Source organism: Lutjanus erythropterus, chromosome 20 (assembly GCF_056507025.1).
Source record: "Lutjanus erythropterus isolate fLutEry1 chromosome 20, fLutEry1.hap2, whole genome shotgun sequence".
In the NCBI taxonomy this organism is placed as follows: Eukaryota; Metazoa; Chordata; class Actinopteri; order Lutjaniformes; family Lutjanidae; genus Lutjanus; species Lutjanus erythropterus.
The window spans coordinates 31,324,282-31,342,271 of record NC_139336.1 but is presented as its reverse complement, the minus strand read 5'-3'; the positions used below and the strand labels follow the sequence as shown (position 1 = coordinate 31,342,271).

At 40.4% G+C, this 17,990-nt stretch overlaps 2 protein-coding genes across 2 annotated transcripts; one reads left to right on the top strand and one right to left on the bottom strand.

The window, feature by feature from the left end:
* The first annotated feature begins 4,006 nt into the window (after window positions 1-4,006).
* On the top strand, window positions 4,007-6,324 carry bbln (bublin coiled coil protein). Its single transcript, XM_084745834.1, has 2 exons — window positions 4,007-4,378; window positions 4,910-6,324. The coding sequence occupies exons 1-2, from the start codon at window positions 4,297-4,299 to the stop codon at window positions 5,164-5,166; spliced, it is 339 nt and encodes a 112-aa protein (XP_084601960.1). The 5' UTR covers window positions 4,007-4,296; the 3' UTR covers window positions 5,167-6,324.
* A 729-nt stretch (window positions 6,325-7,053) lies between these two features.
* On the bottom strand, window positions 7,054-17,586 carry ciz1a (cdkn1a interacting zinc finger protein 1a). The gene is made up of 16 exons (XM_084745833.1): window positions 17,442-17,586; window positions 16,451-16,706; window positions 14,208-14,335; window positions 13,852-14,090; window positions 13,381-13,498; window positions 13,096-13,174; window positions 12,762-12,874; window positions 12,544-12,623; window positions 12,209-12,418; window positions 11,557-11,687; window positions 11,318-11,411; window positions 11,091-11,204; window positions 10,850-10,999; window positions 10,683-10,761; window positions 10,443-10,564; window positions 7,054-9,198 (listed from the first exon to the last, which is right to left on the bottom strand). The coding sequence occupies exons 2-16, from the start codon at window positions 16,612-16,614 to the stop codon at window positions 8,653-8,655; spliced, it is 2,367 nt and encodes a 788-aa protein (XP_084601959.1). The 5' UTR covers window positions 16,615-16,706; window positions 17,442-17,586; the 3' UTR covers window positions 7,054-8,652.
* Between the last annotated feature and the right edge of the window lie 404 nt (window positions 17,587-17,990).

Here is a 17,990-nt window from a genome sequence, read left to right as displayed (position 1 = left end):
CAAACAGCCTCTGGCTTCCACTCATCCCCGCTCATCCTCCTGTTTCATCCATTTTCCCCTCAGAGATCTGTTTACTTCCCCGGAGCTCCAAATCACTTCCAGAGAAAAGTTTTAAACTTCATCAAAGATGTTCCTGCAGACACATTTTAAGCTCTGTGTGTGTGTCTCTGCTTCAGTTCTGCTTTTTCCAAATAAAATTCTGCATTGTGAGTTGGCATGCTAACATGTGCTAATTTGCACTGAACTCAAATTACAGCTGAGGCTGATGATTAGCTGATGTGTTGGACACATTGACATGTTGACCTGATGATGGCGCTCAATGAAAAGTCTGCAAGTGTTACAATTCATTCTGAAAGTCTGAACTACGTTTAATGGAAATTCATCCATCGTATGCTCACTCAGTACGATGAACACACCTGCTAAACATTAGTTTACAGGCTAATCTAAGCTACTTTTCCTTATCAGTTTTGAGATTTTATGTGGAAAAAGCAGAACTGAACAAGAGACTTCACACACAGATGAAAATGTGTCTGCAGGAGCATCCGAGCTGGTCTTTAGCTCCTGTACATCTCTAATAACACCATCACCATCCAATCTTTTGTTAGTTCCCTCCGTAATCAGCTGGATAAAGCATCTGAAGTTTTCCTGCTGCTGAAGTAACTTCTCTTCGTAGAATTTTCTCTGCTCTTCCAGTAACTGGGAGAGTCCAGCCATTGTAACCGCTGAATCATCCTCACGAGGGGATGCTTTAGCCTGTGTAGGAGGCATGATCTGTCTTAGCAAGATGTACCAGCAGTGGATGGTTGATGATTGTTAGACACTGTTGGGCCTGTACGTCAGAGGCGAAGTCGGCCCAGAAGCCCTTTGACTTTGTGTGAAGCCACAAACTCAGTAGTTGGTTTTCCATAATGTTTGTATTAAATGTAGACCAGGTTCAACTTGATTCACTGTGAAGCTTTCTCCAGGAGCTCCAGACAGGCTTACACAGATTTTTGTTGGATTTTGGATTTGAGGTTTTATCAAAAAACCCTGTTACCCCAAAATGGTTATCTGGATGAAAATCATTCTTAACGTGTTCTTACAAAGGATCCTGGACAAACCCTTTCCTCAAAAAAAGGATTCTCATCCCTTCAGGAAGAACCCTTTTGGAACCCTTATTTCATACTCCAGTGTTTAACTTTTATGTCACGAGTTGCTCATTTTATGCTGCTTTTTTAAAAAATAAAACTGACTTTTGTGTTTTTCTTCCTTCTAAAATAAGTAAGCAAACTTCGGTTTCATGCTGCAGAAATAAAGTTTTCTTCTTTATTTACTCTCCTGCAGATTCAGACTCCTTCAGTAAACACAGATCAGTGTGTTTTCTGTGTAACAGCTGTGATTCCTGCAGATGAGGACTGTTAACAGCCGTCTGTCAGCAGCGAGTCTTCAGAGGACGCTCAGAGCTGCTGGAGGTAAACACTCCTCATCCTCCTCTTCCTCCTCCTCCTCCTCTTCCTCAGGTTGTAAAGGGTGGAGGCTGCTCCTCTTTCTCACCCCGTCTGATGCAGGTTAATGGGCCACATCAGTGAGGTGTGGAGCCATTATGGGTGAGACTTTACACTGTGTGACAGATGGCTGAGTGTCACTGAACTCCTCCAACAGCTCCGAGCCAACGAGCCTGAACAAACACCGTCGAGTCATTTAACACAAATACAAACAGGGTCCGCGTCAGAGGTGAAGGAAGTACTCACATCCTTATAGGAATACCACAGTGTAGACATACCAAAGTAACTAAGTACATCCAGCCTACTCAAGTACTGTCAGCACAGTGTTTAGGTACTTTACTTGAATATTTCCATGTCATACAACTTTCTACTTCTGCTCCACTACATTTATTTGATATTTTTAGTCATTTTCAGATTCAGATTAGCATTAAAAATACATAATCAACAGATAGAATGTGATGTATTATTATTTTATTAAATAATAAAAACCACAAGCACTGCTCCCTCACAGCAAGAAGGAGTTTGAATCCCCAGCCGGCTGGGGCGACCGCTTTTACCAGTTGCACTTTCTTTCACGGTACACTGATAAGACGTACCAAGCTGTTTTTTGTTTTAAATTAGAGAAAAGCTCGAAATAATTAGACAGTATTAAATCCATTATTAGACTTTATTAGAGGGTTAATAAGGATACATGTCATGTTATTGTACAGTTCTGCTGAAATGTGTCCTAAATAATCCTCTAAAATGTCCAATGAGGGTCTAATAGTGTATATATGAACATACTACATATGTAAGTAATTTGAGTATTTGTAATTAGTTACTTCCACCCCTGCTAATTGGGGTGAACTTTCAAATAAATAACACATTTCTAGTTTTTGTCTAATTTCATACAAACTACAGCTTGTTATGTCTTATTAGTGTACAGTGAAATAAAGTGCGACCCCCATTACTTTTGGTACTTAAACAAAATTTTAATGCTCATACTTTTACTAAAGTGAAACTAAAGTTTTGAATCTACTTGTAACAGAATATTTCTACACTGTATTATTACCATTTTTAAATTTTAACTTAATTTAAAGTGGACAAAGAGTCTAAAACTAAATTAAAAACTATAATAACTGTGGAAAAGTGACTATGTTCTATATTTTTCAAAATAAAGGTACATTTTCTTCCCTTCTGTCTGTGTTGGGGACGTTTGATCAGAGCCACATTATCAGTGCTGCCATCCTGTGGCCTGATGGGATATAAAGAGCTCAGTCTCTGTTTCCATGAGTCAGTAAATGGAAAACTGCTGCTGTGCCTCTAAAACAAACAGGCTTTTATTATTGAAGGTCTGCTTATCATTTGTGCAACAAGAAGTTCTGTTCATCAGACCTGGAAGAAGCATTCTGACCCTTTACTTAAGGTAAAAGGTCCAATCCAATGATGTGAAAATACTCTGTTAAGTCAAAGTCCTGCCAAAAAAAATTGGGCCCCTTCAAAAGGTCACCAGGTCACCATCTGAGAAGAAAGAAGACAAAAAGAAAAGTTCTGATGCACAAATCTGTTCTCAGTTTGTGGATTTTTCTCTCATCTTTGATCTTTAGTGAAATATTGGATCATTTAACTTGTATTTTTTAATGAAAGCATGCAAGAAGTTTAGAAGTTAAATGTTTGGTGATTTTATTAGTAAAGGCTGAGAATAACTGGTTTAATCTTAAACAGTGTACTGTGTTTTCAAGTCTTCTTGTATATTTTAATATAAAATCTTAATCTTAGAGTAACTATAGCCATCAAATAAATGCAATGGATTAAAAAAGTACAATATTTCCTTCTGAAATGTAGTGGAGAAGAAACACTGAGTGCAAAGTGCAAATACCTCAAAACTGAACATAAGTTCAATACTTGAGTAAATGTAACTTATTTCCAGCATTACTGTTCAAAAACAGGAGTAGTTTTGTGCAGCAAGAAAAAACAGACAGTGGAAACGCTGTATATTTTTATGTACCTATCGCCACCTGGTGGCTCTTCTGCGAATTACACAAAGAAGTTGAGCATGTAAACTTAAAGATCAAAGTTCATACTTTTCAAAGGAAGGGGCAGGATGTATGAAATGAATTATGCCAGTGTCAGCAGACGGAAAAGAAATTAATCAAGTCTCCCACACTTGTTTGGAAAACTTTGGAAAACATTATTTTACTGGGTGGTACCAACAAAGATTTATTTTAAAATCTGATTAAATTGTGGTTTAACTTTAATTTACACCGCACCAAACTTTTAAACTAGTTTAAAATGAAGAAAGGTTCCATTTAGACCTCTTTTAAATCTCAGTTTACTTTACACTTTAAACTGAGATTCAATTTAATACTGTCGCACCAAAAATTTTAGGCTCTAATTAAAAGTGTGTTCCTGTATTAACTTTAAGTTTACGCTTGAGGAAGTTTATAGTTTTTTACTGAACTACGCACCAGGTTATCTGTACAGAGTGAGTGCTCTTTATTCGTGCTACAAGCTTTGCTGAGAGCGTAAAAGCCCCGCCTACATTTCTCCCATAATGCATCGGTTCGGATCATCTGACAGCTGATTTCAAGGTAGTTAACTAGGAATTTGGGAAACATTTCCTCCTAATTCAAGATTTAAACCGCCTCAAAATAACGTTAAACTAGTCGGCATTTGATTGTGCATTTGTTAATTTAGCTGAATTTGAACTGTCGCTCGTTAAGTTGCTAATGCTAACTAGCTGGCAGCCAAGCTAGCTCAACAGTAAAGTAACGCTAGCTAGCGTAGCTCCTGTTTTGCACTTGAATAAGTAATAAACGTGAATATTCAAATAATGTCTGGACCAAACGGAGACCCAAACATCTCGATTGACGATGGCATCATCAACGACGACGATGATTTCGGCGATGAAGAAGGTAATGAGCTACTGTGTTCATACATTGTAGTTAATTGATGCTAACCAGCTAGTAACGTTACTGCATCAAAGAGGAAATTCCACAGTAAGATCAGAATTCAGTGTACCAATCTTGTGGTTTTGGTCTGAAGAAAGGCGAGACACACTGAGCAAAGATGGATGATTTAATATTCCACTGACCTGATCTAATCTAATTAACATCACTATGAAAACAGAAACAAAGAACAGTTCTGACTCTTCAAATGTTCATTTGATTTTTCTAGTAAAGTAAAAAAAAAAAAGGGAAAAAAAGTCACAAACCACAAACATATTTTGGTTTTATGGAGCATTTTGCCAAAGAATTCAAATTAAATGCTTTGATATAATCAGATATATTTATTGGCATCAGAATAATAAGTTATATAAAGTTCTTATTGTGCATCTCTAGTAAATTCTGAGATAATTTTTTTTTAAATCATAGATTCTGTTGTCTATGATAGAAGTTCTTTACTTTGCCTGACAGAAAAACAAAAGGCCTGATCTCTCTTTACAGAGTATGCAGCCATCAACTCCATGCTGGATCAGATCAACTCTTATCTCGATGACCTGGAGGAACGGAATGATTCACTCAACGGCAAACTGCATGAACTAATGGAGTCAAACCGGCAAGCCCGGCTGGAGTTCAGGGCCCAACTGATGGGCCGTCCATCCGAAGAGGAGACTCAAGGGGAGGACTGTCCTGCAGAGGGGGACTCCTCCTCACCCAACAAGGAAGAAGACGTGAACGAGGACAGTGGGGCTGGAAAATGAGTTACAGGAACGAGTGGATGAAGGGGATTGAGTTCGGCAAAATGCAGGCAAAGAAATATTTATGTAAATTGAGTCAACTCATACCAGTGACCCTTGATCTGCATCGTCCCGCCTGTGTGATTCTTCCATCAGCAGATGTGTGTACTGTACAGCAGTGACATTTTGCTTCTCCTCAATCACTGGACTCAAATCAAATTTTCCTCCTTTGAACTGTGGTGTGCTGTTTAGTTCCTGAGCAGTTTGGAGTTTATCGACCTCTAGCAGCTTCTTACACGACCATAGTCACCCGGCACAGTGAGGTGAAGTCACATACTGTATGTTGACATCTGTGCAGTGTTGTTCAGGTCCAAGTGGGACATTAAAAGAACAAATTGTAGGCTTCTAAAATGCTTGGATTTTCCCAGATTTCTGTCATAGAGATCCAATATGCTGATATCCATGGTGACCTACCCTATATTGAACACATTACCTCAGGCTATTTTATGATCTTCAGAGTTTGTCCTCATGGCCAAATAGGACTTCAGTGTAGGGCTGAACAATTAATTGGAGTTTTATTGAAAATGCAGTATGGGTTAGTGCAATATTCAAATCACAGGAGGTGCAATATTTGTTAAAAGCAAGGTGGTGCTGCAGAGATGTCCCACCCGACAAGTCTTATTAAATCTGTTTGGAATGAAAATGAGAATAATGATTCAAAAAAGGTAATTCCTTCCAGTATCATATTGCAATAAGATATTTTTCCTAATTGTTCAGCCCCACTTAGTGTTGTGTTCATCCATGTTGTGTTGACATTCAGTTTTGTAATAGCTGAACAGTCTGTTAACATTTTATTTTAAAATTAATTTAACATTCCAGATGTCTCCCTGTGTGTTAAAATGTTTGTCTGTGGCATGACTCTAAATCTGCACTCTGCTGTCCTGTTTATTTTCAAGTGATGCAGTCTAAAAAGTGTGTATGTCAAGTGCTCGCAAAGAAAGCTGAAATTAAGTAGACAAAAGTGTGGGAATCGTCAAACATTTTAATATAAATTAAAATGACCCCCCCAAAAACAGAAAACAAACATCCAAAAATACATTAAACTTCCAGCAGTTAGAAAACATCGCCTGTTTGTTCATCTCAATTTGTCAGTAGCTGAATAAAAATACAATAAGAAACATACAGCTTTGTTTGAAATTATACTGTACATGTCCTCTTCCTTCTCTCGCTTCAGATCGAACAAGTACAGTTTTCATCATCGTCTTGTTCCTTGAGATGGAACATGATGTGAGAACTAATCATGTGACAGCCGCCTCCCTCAAACAGGGGAGGAAGAACGCCTCGTGACAGCTGAAATACTGGAACCAAAGTTATACATTTGTATAATCTGTAACTGGGATGATCTGCCACTTAAAGTCAGAGGTGCTACATTAAATACCTACAGACAGCTTTACAGTCTTTTAAGATTCAAGCAGCATTAACTTGCCTTGACTGACGAGCTTTCAGATTTCAAATGCGCAAAATGCAGACAGTGCAGTCTTTTGTGAACGTGAAGAGTCTTCAGGGAGAGCTCATAATTTGGATTCAGTGCCTGGTTGGTGGCAGAAATGTCTTTGTTGCTTGTGACGGGCTGTTGAAGCTGTCAACTGCTATAAAATTTCCATTTTAGTGCTTCAAGACTGCAGGGAGTTTATTTTCTTTGTTTCTTTCTTTCTAGGAGTTTTATACATTTTGTTGACAGCTCTGACTGACTGCATGGACTTTTTTTTTTAAACTCTTCATTATGCCAAAAAACAAACGGTAGGGCGCCGATCAGAACGTGTGCAGGAGTGAGAAGGCCACAGCTGCTGACAAATGTTTAAGCCCCAAACACGACATCAACCTGAACCCAAAATTTCTTAGTTTTTAAAAAAAAAAAAAACAGATGATAAAATGCCCTGAACAGAGATCAGATTCAAAGATTCAGCATTTCTCAACACTCAAGCCAAAGAACCATTTTAATACTTGTTTAAAAAAAAACAAAAAAACTATTGTCATCACCTGCTCAAACATTTAATTTGGTTACATTCTACGTTTCAGGTCGCTAAAAGCTTGTGCTACGTGGTTAGCAATGTTGAAAATGTCTCCCAACCTGTGGTTCGTATTAAGTAAACAATCATTCATCACAGCTAGCTAGGGAATTAGCAACAGCTGACAAACAGCCCTCATCAACCTCCTGATCTTTGCAGACACTTGCAGGGTGGGAAATGAGCTTTTTGGTGAGCCAGCCACTGAGACCAGTGAATGGAAACTGCCAACCAGCCTGGACACGGTTCATTCAGGGATCAGAAGCAAACTGTCTACCATGTTCTCGATCTTTAGCATATTAACATGCTAACATTTGCAGATTAGCACTAAAGACAAGTACAGGGAGTGTCATTAGTTTAGCGGGTATTTGGTCATAACCCAAAGTACTGGACATAATGAAATTTTGACTTAGAGAGTTAAGGGATCTTCAGCATTATTACAATTCATCCTGAGGGGGATACTGATGAGTTGTTGGGGGTTTTACTGAAACAACAGGTACCCATATGACCATACAATTTAGAAAGCCAGAAAAAGATTTTGTATGTCCCAATCCATAGTATGCCAAAAATACACACTGTATCCAGGAGCATTTGCAGTAAGCAAGTCAGCATGCTTTTCTGGCTATTCTGACTCACAATCCTTGGTGCAGTTAGACACGTCATATCGACTGAGCCTGCTGAGAAAACACATACATGACTGCTAACTAGCTGTGTCACGTATCGCATATTTACTTCAAATTTTGCACCATGGATTGCTATGGATGAGCAAGAGGGTCAAAGTTCAAACTGCAATGTTATGACCAAGTAATATGTTCCAGTTAAATGCATACTGCATGCAACAGTACATAGTTTGTGAAGGCAGCTGCAGTGCATACTCAAAGTGAAAACAAAAAGTTTGCGAGGGCACAAACTTCACAAAAGACAGACTTTTTGCATTATGGGAAAATAATGCAAGCAACTTAACTTATAACCTGCTTATATTTTGTTTTATTATCCAATATAAGGAGCTTCTCCTTATTTAGTAAACTGTTATTTTCAATTCAGACAAGTTTACATATTTGTAAATTTGGAAGCTGGACACGCATATTTCATAATGATCTCATTCTGATTTCAATCTAATGGTGAGGCTGGAGATCAGCCTACACAAGAACATCCATCTTTTACAGGGAGCAAATACTAAGATACTTTAACACCCTTCACTGATTCAACCTGCTCCATGTTAATATCTGTCACACATTAAAGTTCATTTCCCACCCTGAGAGAAGAGTTAATATAAGAAGTCATGTTCTACCGTGATTTACCGTCATTCAGTCTTCCTACTTGTTGGTGTGTGTTTAACTCAGACTTTCCAACATGGAGTGAGGCAGAGGTGTTCACTTCTTGGTCTCCGTTTCATGAAAGCATGTACTGACACGTCCTGTCCCAAAGGTGTCTTCTCTTTGACTCAGCGTCTGTTTGTGGCCCTCCCTGACCTGCGCTTGGCTGTGGGTTTTACCTTCCCTGTGCCGCTCTTTCTCCCCGCTACAGCAGGAGCTTCCTCCTCCTCCTCCTCCTCCCCTCCTTCAACAGCATCCTCAGCAGCAGCTCCTGGCTCTGAGTCTGGCTCCTCTCTGCTGTCAGCAGGAAGCTCAGCAGGTCCCTCCTGAAATATGGAGGCCTGGGATCTGGCCTCTTCCTCCTTGCTGTGGAGGTCTTGGTCTGTGCTGCCGCTGCTGGTTGCTGAGGTGGTGCTCAAGTCCTGTGAGGTTGGGTCGGCCTCCGCTTGTTCCTCCAATTGCTGGTATTCCGTCTGCACGTTCAGTCGGGTGAGCGAAATAACAGGCTGCATGGAGTTTACGTTAATTCCTAAACCAGTGTCACCAGAGTGGGAATTTTCATCTGAACAGTCTGTGGTGGTCTCTGTTTCAGGCCTGAGGCTGTCTGCAGCTCGGAGAGATTCTCTGGAAGATGCAACAGTGTCGCTCTTTTGACTCAGCGACTCTCTGTACCTCTGAGAGAAGAAAACAGAAAAATACTGAACATGTGGAAATTCTCATCAAGAGCTTGAATTGAGGCTGAAGTTACACAATCAATAAAACAAACTACAAAAGTCTCTTTGGCTCTGTTTGCCCCTAGTTTTAACATGCGTCTTGGATGATCGGATCACAAGTGGACAGCTGTAAATACTGGTGTGTATTCTGGTCCACATTGAGACTGCCTCCTGTGAATACACACGTAACACACCGTCTGATTTACATTTGGTTCACTGTATGCAAATGAGGTGTTTGGGCTCTCTTACCTGCCAAGATAAGCAGAGGACGGCTGTAAACACGCTGTCAGTTTCAACTGATTTTAACTAGTAAGTGCAATATTCCCAGACTCCCTTAAAAAAGTACACTTTGAGACTTGTTGAGTGAGGATAAACTTAGTAAACTTTCTGAAATGGCTACAGCAAACTCTTAATCATTTGTACCTTTTGTAAATTTCCCATTAAATGCAATAAAATAAGTTGGGTCTTTCCATGTTTCATCGCTGTACTGGTGGCTCCTCCATGTCTGAAGTGCGTCTACATCTCTAACAGTTAGCAGCCAGGTGTTTGAACACATTGTTTTAACTGATTTCACCATTTACTCTAAACTTCTGAAAGAAGACAACATTTTTATTGACAATATTTACAATATAGTGAACAGTAGCCAATACAGGCTGCTTCTTTCCCCAGATCTCCTTAAAAATTGCACAATCTTGTGAGTTGTTGAGTTGGAATAAACTTTATAAACTTTGTGAATCGCTGTCTATGACAAGCTCTTCATTATTTGAGCTGTCTTGCCAATTTGGCAAATGTTAAACATATTTCTATATTTGTTTAAAAAACACTGTGTCCATTTGTCCTAGTGTGTGGGACACTACTGCTGGGCTGCCAGTTAAAAACAAAAACAGATTTGGTCTTTGCAAATGCAAATGATGTAGCTACATGTTTATTTGCATGCAGAGCAGCGACGTGAGATACACTCATACAGACACATTGTAATCCTGGGTGTGACATACTTAGAGCTGTCCACTTTTGATTGTATCACTCCGGACACATCTTAATGCCAGCTGTAAGCAGACTCTTGAATGCTGAACAAAATGTTCAAAAATATTAGTAATATAGTTAAGCAGTTAACTAAAATTTCATTTTGGCCACAGATAATCAGTTATAGCAGCTACCCCCGTTTGTTAGTGGAAACGAGGTGAGTGACGTCATCAAAAACCAACCTTGAGGTTCTCGAAGTGCTTCAGTGATTTGCAGTGGGTGTGAAGAGCAGAAGATTCAAAGTGGTAAAACTTGTTGCAGAGTCTGCAGATAAAACCTGCGACTGGAACGAAGAAACTGGATCCTGCCGTAACAGAAATCAAATGCGATATTGAATGCTGTCAGTAAAACCAAACGACAGGAAAACGCAGGAAAACCAAATGAACGATGCAGCGAAGAATCGGGAGTCAACTGTCACTCACCGTAGACTGTGTCGGGGTCGTACTGCTCGTCACTGGCCATGTCCTTCAGAGTCACTTCTTTAAGAGACGACCAGCCGTCCTGTTCCGGGTTACCAGAGATACAGTAAACAACTACAGAATAACAAAAGCAGCAACTATGCGGTGGTGTTATTTCAGCTTTTTGTCACCTGTTTCTCTGAGGCGTCTTGGTCTCCTTCACTCCTCTGTCTTTCCTCTAACTCCTCCGTCTCACTGCCCTCCACCTCTTCTAATGAAAAGCCATCAGTGTCCATGGCAGTCAGTTTGCCCAAGGCCTCGCAGCCCTCCTTCTCCTGGAGCTGTACGAATATTTCATTTCATATTTATGTATGGAAAAAAAAAACGCTTGTTGTTTAACGGCTCTGTATCAGGAATATAAACATGAGATACCTTCTCCACTTTCTGCCGGTGCTCCTGGGACTGCAAGTGCTCCACAAAAATCTGTGAAGTCCTGAAGTGTTTCTTGCAGACTGTGCAGGAGGAGATGGCTGTTCTGCTGGCAAGCTGAGGAGAGACAGAGGGACACCAGATCATTACTAGCAAACAGAAATATGGTTTCTTCTTGAACTCAGGATTTCAGGACAATGTGTTCATCTGTAAAGTGAGCAGCTGATTACTTTGTGCTCCTCTGTGCGACGGTGGTCCATGATGCTGCTGGTGAAGTGGGTGTGACAGGTGGCACACCAGTGCTTCATGTCCTCTTTCTTCTCCCTGCAGCAATGCCAACACAGACAAATGTTATTCAAAATTCAAGAGGTTCTCTTTTAAAAACGGGCTGCTATGTTGGACTCAAAATGACTTGCAGGAAATTTTGAGGTTCAAGAAAGTCAAATGCATGTTTTTGAGTGAAACAGACCCGTCTTTGATTGCACCCTGTAGAGACTCATGCACTCGTGGCAGCAGGGTGACCAGGCATGCGTTGCTCATGTGTTGGATCTCCATCATCCTCTGCTGGTGGGAAACACTGTTCATATGACTCCTGAAGTTCTGCAAAAAGGGATGAGAATCAAGGACTGGTTCTAGTTGAGAATCAGCTTAATTTTTTTTTATCTATGCTGGCATGTTTCTCTGACAGTTGCACAATGCAAAACAATGTCAAACTTGTGCATCTATGCTGCTGGAATCTTCCAAAGGTCTAAAAAGGTCTAAAGTTCATTAGAAAAACCTTAATGAAACGCTGTACAAATAACATTTAATGACGTTGACAGACACACTGTGTCACACACAGCTAGCTCTCAGTCTAACCGGTTCCAAATTAGACAGCTGTTTAATCCTGGAGCTTTTGCACACCTGGATCACATGCAAGCCTTTTTCCTTCTCTGTTTCTGCGTTGTGCGCAGACAGCTGATGCTGCAATCCTGTGTGGATCTACTTTTTTCCCACACAGAAAACTGATCAGGAATCAATAAAGAAGCCGACCAGTAAGTAGAACTGGCAGTGGCATTGGTATCTATAAAATCGTATCAATTCCCTTGAATACTGTTAATGCATGTGGACATTCAACCTACTTGCTGGTTGTGGCAGGTGATGCTGCAGAGGTAGCAGTAGAACTTGTTGGTGCCCTCCACTACACCCTCCTCTCCTTCGTCCTGGTTGTCTGGTGAAGCCAGAGGGGCGTCTCTGTCCTCTGGCGTCTCCTCCGGAGGTAAATTAACCTGCTGGTCACCATCATTCATCAGCCTTCCAGCCGGCGACGCGGCTGACGAACAGCTGCGCACCTGCACAGAGGTTGCAAACCAGATCTCAACCTGGTGTCTTGCATTTATTTAAGTGAGACATACAGCATACAGGAGGCTGACAAATACTGAGAATCAGAATTTAGCATTTCACTCCATCCACTCACCTCAGCAGCTTTGCTCTCCTCCAGCACCTCAACAGCATCTGAGCCCCCCGTGAAGCTTCCTTCCTCCAGAATGACGCAGTCTAGGAAAAGGTTGGAGGCCAAAAGGAACTCAGTGCATTTTAATCTCTACAGACCTAAACTACCCCACATTTAAATTAAGTTCATGCTTATTTGTGAAGTATATGAAACTATCTACTCTGGAATTCAGCTGTTTTTACCTTCGGACTGGCCATCCTCTGCGTTGCTGTTACACTCTGAAGACAGAACCTCCCCATCTGCATCTGCGATAGTAACGGTATTGACGACACACGGTTCTTTTGGCTCCTCTGACCTGGCAGACAGACAAATAACATGTCAGCAGTCAAAGAAGAAAAAAAGAAGGCACTTCTGTTTTGCAAGGTCTCCACCCTGCTACTCTGTGAAAAAAATCCAATGTAAAACACTTTTTTGTATTTTTGTTACTTCCAGGGATAAGATGTTTAATGCAGAGCTACAATGTCAGGTCAAGATTTAATTAAATTACATGCACAGCAACAAAAATGTTGTCTCTACCCCTCCGTCCTCTGCTTCTTAACTGCAGGTTCTCCAAATTGCTCCTCAGAGAGTCCATCTGCTCCTCCCACACAACCATCTGTGGTAGAAAAGACAAAACCAAAGTTGGAAACAAATAAGAAATACACAAATGTTCACAGGTTCTCTTAATTAATTTTCTACACAGGTGGAAAGACACATACAGCATTCAACACATGCTGCAAGCTCGACACATGAGCTCGAAGGGATAAAGCTCCCACCTTCAACAACTGGCACATTTCAGTGCAGGTTGGATTGAATCTCTACCTGTTTCAGTCTTGTCAGTGGCTTCGTTGGTGCTGCTAGCTGCTGGTTGGTCGTCTGAGCTCCCTGCTGCCATCTGTTCGCTGTCCCTCTTCCTGTCTGGCTGGCGAGCTGCAGCGTCCTACACAAAGAGAACAGGGTTACAAAGACACTGTATATAAACAGTCCTGGCTTGTTTATTTAAGTCAGCATCAGCACAACATTAAATTGACAAAGCTACACATCAAAGTCTGAGACGACACCTCAATTTGACATATTTAATGAGTTTGTTTAGAAGCTGGAACCACATATATTTTGGTATTGTTGATTTAAAAATGGTTTTAATGATTAATCAGTTATCAAAACCATCTAAAATTCTTTATTTGTCAACTCAATGATTTAACAAGCAATTATTTTAGAGTCTAGTGTTTTATTATCTGAGCTGTAAACCTCAGTGATTATAGTCATTATAATGTATTGTGTTGTTGTAATTACTGTGGTGGTGATGGAAGAGGAGGAGGAGGAAGAGAAGGACGTCGAAGAGGCTGTGGTGGTGGCGACGGTGTTGTTGTAGTAGCGAGCATGTGGGTGGAACGGTCGAGCAGCTGGGAAACCCATCATGGGGGACTTGATGGCCATCCCCATGGGAACCGGCCCAAGCAGAGACGACCTGGTCCCAGCGGCGAAGAACTGACGGAACTGCTGTCCACCCATCCCAAAGCTCCGCATGTTACCTGGGTGAAAGGAAACACAGAGGGAAGGGGGGAAAAATAAGCACACTAAAGATTATAACCCCTTGTTAGTTACAGATGTTAGATGCTGATGTCTTTGCACTACAATCCAAAGTGTACCCTGCATCTGCTGCATCAGTATGGCCCCCTGCAGCATGGGATTGGGGGCGATGATGGTGGTCTGGGTCGCCTGGCACAGGTTGACCATCCTGGGAGGAGGTGCTGTCTGGGGAGGAACGGGAAGGGCTCTGGGCAAAAAATAAACAAGTAAATTAAAATACAGCATTATTTTGAAAGACATAAACTCACTGAAATCTGGAGCTAAAACACCATGTTTCAGTCAAATGATCTGTCAAACAGAGCAAAGTTGTCCGCCTTCTCATAAACTTGGAAATTTATTGTACACATATTTGTAATGTTTTGGAATACTGATGTAATGACTTGACATGCCCACCTGCACACCAGCGTTCTCTCCAAATCAAAACCCAAGCTGCCCATCTTATTTTATTTTTTATGGCTACTATCTATGCAATCTATTTCCCCCAGAGCTTGTGTTCTGGTTCAGCGAACTGTGCAGCAACTCCTTTAGCTTTTATCAGAAGTCATATTCCTTCCATATCTACCCTCTTTAAGGGGGGGAAGGCATTGCTCAGTGGGCTTCATGTGTGGTCATTAAATCTCAAAAGTACAACCACAAGAAAACACACTGTATGAGTACTTTTTGTACTTTGTTTAACTAGAAGTAGTTAAAATATGACCAGATTTAGCTTTGATTGGTGGACAGGGCCCAGAGGATGAAACAAAGGTGACGTGATCATACTTTTCCGTCTGGAGCCAGTCATAACAGTGTCTCATATAAACTTGACTTTATCAACACCACGTTTGGGCTGGCCAGATAACAGAGCGTGGTAACAGTCCAACTTTAAATGCAAACATAATTCTGTTTGACAGCAAAACAACTATCTGATCCAGAAAGACAGTGACTATGTTGACATGCAGAATTTTCTAAAATTCTTCTGAATATGACAGTATTTTGAATTTGATACAGATCATGTAAACAGCATGTTCTGTTTGGATATTCTGGACTAGGCCTCCTTCCCAATAAAGACATGTGGGATATGTCAATACCAATATTTCTGGGATTTCTTTGGACACGTATACAGACACGTATACAGACACAAGGCCTCTTGAGTGTTTGTGGTCAGCTCTGTGTGCCGTAAACAAACCAACCAGCCAACAGTTTGAACGGCTGGGGTCGAGATGCATGCACAAAAGAAAAGCCCACATTTCTGGTTAGAAGGAGAAACACACCTACATTTAAACATCTGGATAGACCTGAATATCAACAGGGTTTTGGATATGTGCAAATTAGGGCTGGACAATTTTGAAAAAATACTTTGATGATACAATTATTATGACTGACATTGCAACTGCAATGATTTTCATAAAAAAAAACACAGTAAAATGATTATGGAGTGATTTTGCAAATCTGTAGAATATGGTGTGTAGATCAGGGCATCTCTGTAGCACAGTAATATTTAACTTAAAATGGTATTTCACCCACATTTTGCTATTAACAAATATTTCACCTCCTGTGATTTGAAAATTGCAATGGACCACAATGCAATTTTGATATATTTTTCAGCTCCAGTGCAAATATCATTATGACATGTCAAAATATTATTATTTATATAATGTTATGATATTTTATCAATATAATACTGTATCACATTAATGACAGTATGTAATGTGAACATTAGTAGAGTATTCATTTTCATTAGCCACGTAAACAACAGCTTTGTAGGAATATTGTCTTTTCAGAAATAATGGCAAAAATAGAATAATTTGTGCATGTAAATGTAGTCAGTGTAGTTCAGCCAAAATAACAAACAAACTTGCTATATGATATATCAGTGCTGCTTCATTGAGACAGAAATATTACTGTCAGGCTATTAACATCTACCAGCCAGTGACAAATGAAAGTTTAATATCACCATCCACTTGATAGTAAATCATTATTTTGTGTTTGAAATCTACCATCATTCTCGTATTTTAATCAGCATTTGTCTCGTGGTTGGTGCTGATTACTGTTTAGCTGCAGGATCTAGGTCATAGATTTATTTCAATAAAATCATATAAATCATAGCCTGGGCTGGATGCACCTGCACAAATCAACTAAAACACAGACCAGTTATACACTCATTCCATTTAAAATAAAAATTACTGCACACCTATACGTTTTCAGCCATGCCAGAATCGTTCAGTCTGGCATGTGTTGTGGTTTCCAGCCCAGCTGCGGGCAGCCACAAACATTTGATCCGGAGGGCCCCGTCTAATCCCCGGTCTCGAGTTAACGGGCTTACCGCGGTGTCTGGTGGTGGTGATGGGCGACATGGTGTCCCGGAGGCGGCTGCGGCGGAGGAGGAGGCGGAGGCTGCTGCTGGAAAAGTTGCTGTAGCTGCCGCAGGTGCTGGTGAAACTGTTGCTGCTGTTGCTGCTGCTGCTGATGGATGTGTGGGTTGAACATTACGGGCTTTAATTTCCTCCGTTAGACTCAGAGTTGACAGACCAACAGCTGTGAGGTGCCAATGTTTTGACAGTCCTTAAAATAAAATGTATCTGGATCGGAGGAAAAAAGGCTGGTGTTATTCTGTGTGCCGCCTGTCAGAACAACTCTTCTCTTTGTAAAAGCACATTCAGTAACAGTGCGCACCTCCTCAGACAACAGGTCGCTCTCATATTTCGTGATGACAACTAGCTAGTGTTAGCAAGTAAGCTACCAATAATTTACTTTTTGGTTTCCTTAGTTTATTTTAATGTACTTTGTTAGCCAACTTTATGAAGAGAACAGCATGTTATCCACTATTTCTGGAACAGAGCGGCACGTTAACACAAAGTGCAAATCTTGAGTCAATAAATGAACAAGCTAACTTACACCTGCCATGAAATGAACGAAGCTATATTAGCCACCGCTCAGTAGCGGTCCTGTCATGAATGGAACCCTGGATCCGCGTAGGATCTCGCGATAGTAAGTATTTCAACTGAACTCATTTATCTTTCCCTCACCCTAATCTAGTCTATTTTTGTCCCAAAACCTACCTATATCTTAGCCACAGCTTTGTCACGTTACAAAACTTAATTAAACTGTACAACGTACACACTGAATAAACAATGCGTACAAATCCCGCGAGAATTTAGCAAAGCAAGGGTTTCCTTCTACACACGACCCCAGTAACTGAACCCAGCGAGTTAGCTTAGCATAGCACTGAAGTAGCTAGCTAACTCAGAGATAAAGCAGCTGCACCTCCTCGCGTACTTTCTACATTATATCTTCCCACAGATGTTGCCACTTACTTCTCAAAGGCGAAAGCAGCGATGATTGTTGATTATCCGACTAAAATCATAGCAGAGGCTGAAGTACAGACCCGGTGCAACTTGCATAAAGCACAAACCCAAAACAGTCTCCTCAGTGCAGTGAAATGAGTGGAACATGTCGTCCTCTGGTGGTCGTCTGGGGAACTGCAAATGCCTCATATCTATAATAAATGGAGCTCTAAAAAATGTAGTATTTTTAATTAACAACGTGAGTGTTTTATTCTCAACCCGAATATTACTGCCCTTGAAGGTTTAATGAAAGTTTACATTTTAAAGTAACACTAATAGATATAATAAATAAATGATAACTAAGTAGAACATCATTGTTACACTATCCTGCAGTGGATATTAGAGACGGAAATTCATTTATGTTGAAACAAGCAGTTTACAACAATACGAATATTATAAAAAGTTTATTTTACATATAATTTTATACACAGATTTTGTGTCATTACATCATATGGATGTATAGATATCAGAAATTCAAGGTACAATAATACCACAATAAAAAGTAAAAAAAAACAAAAC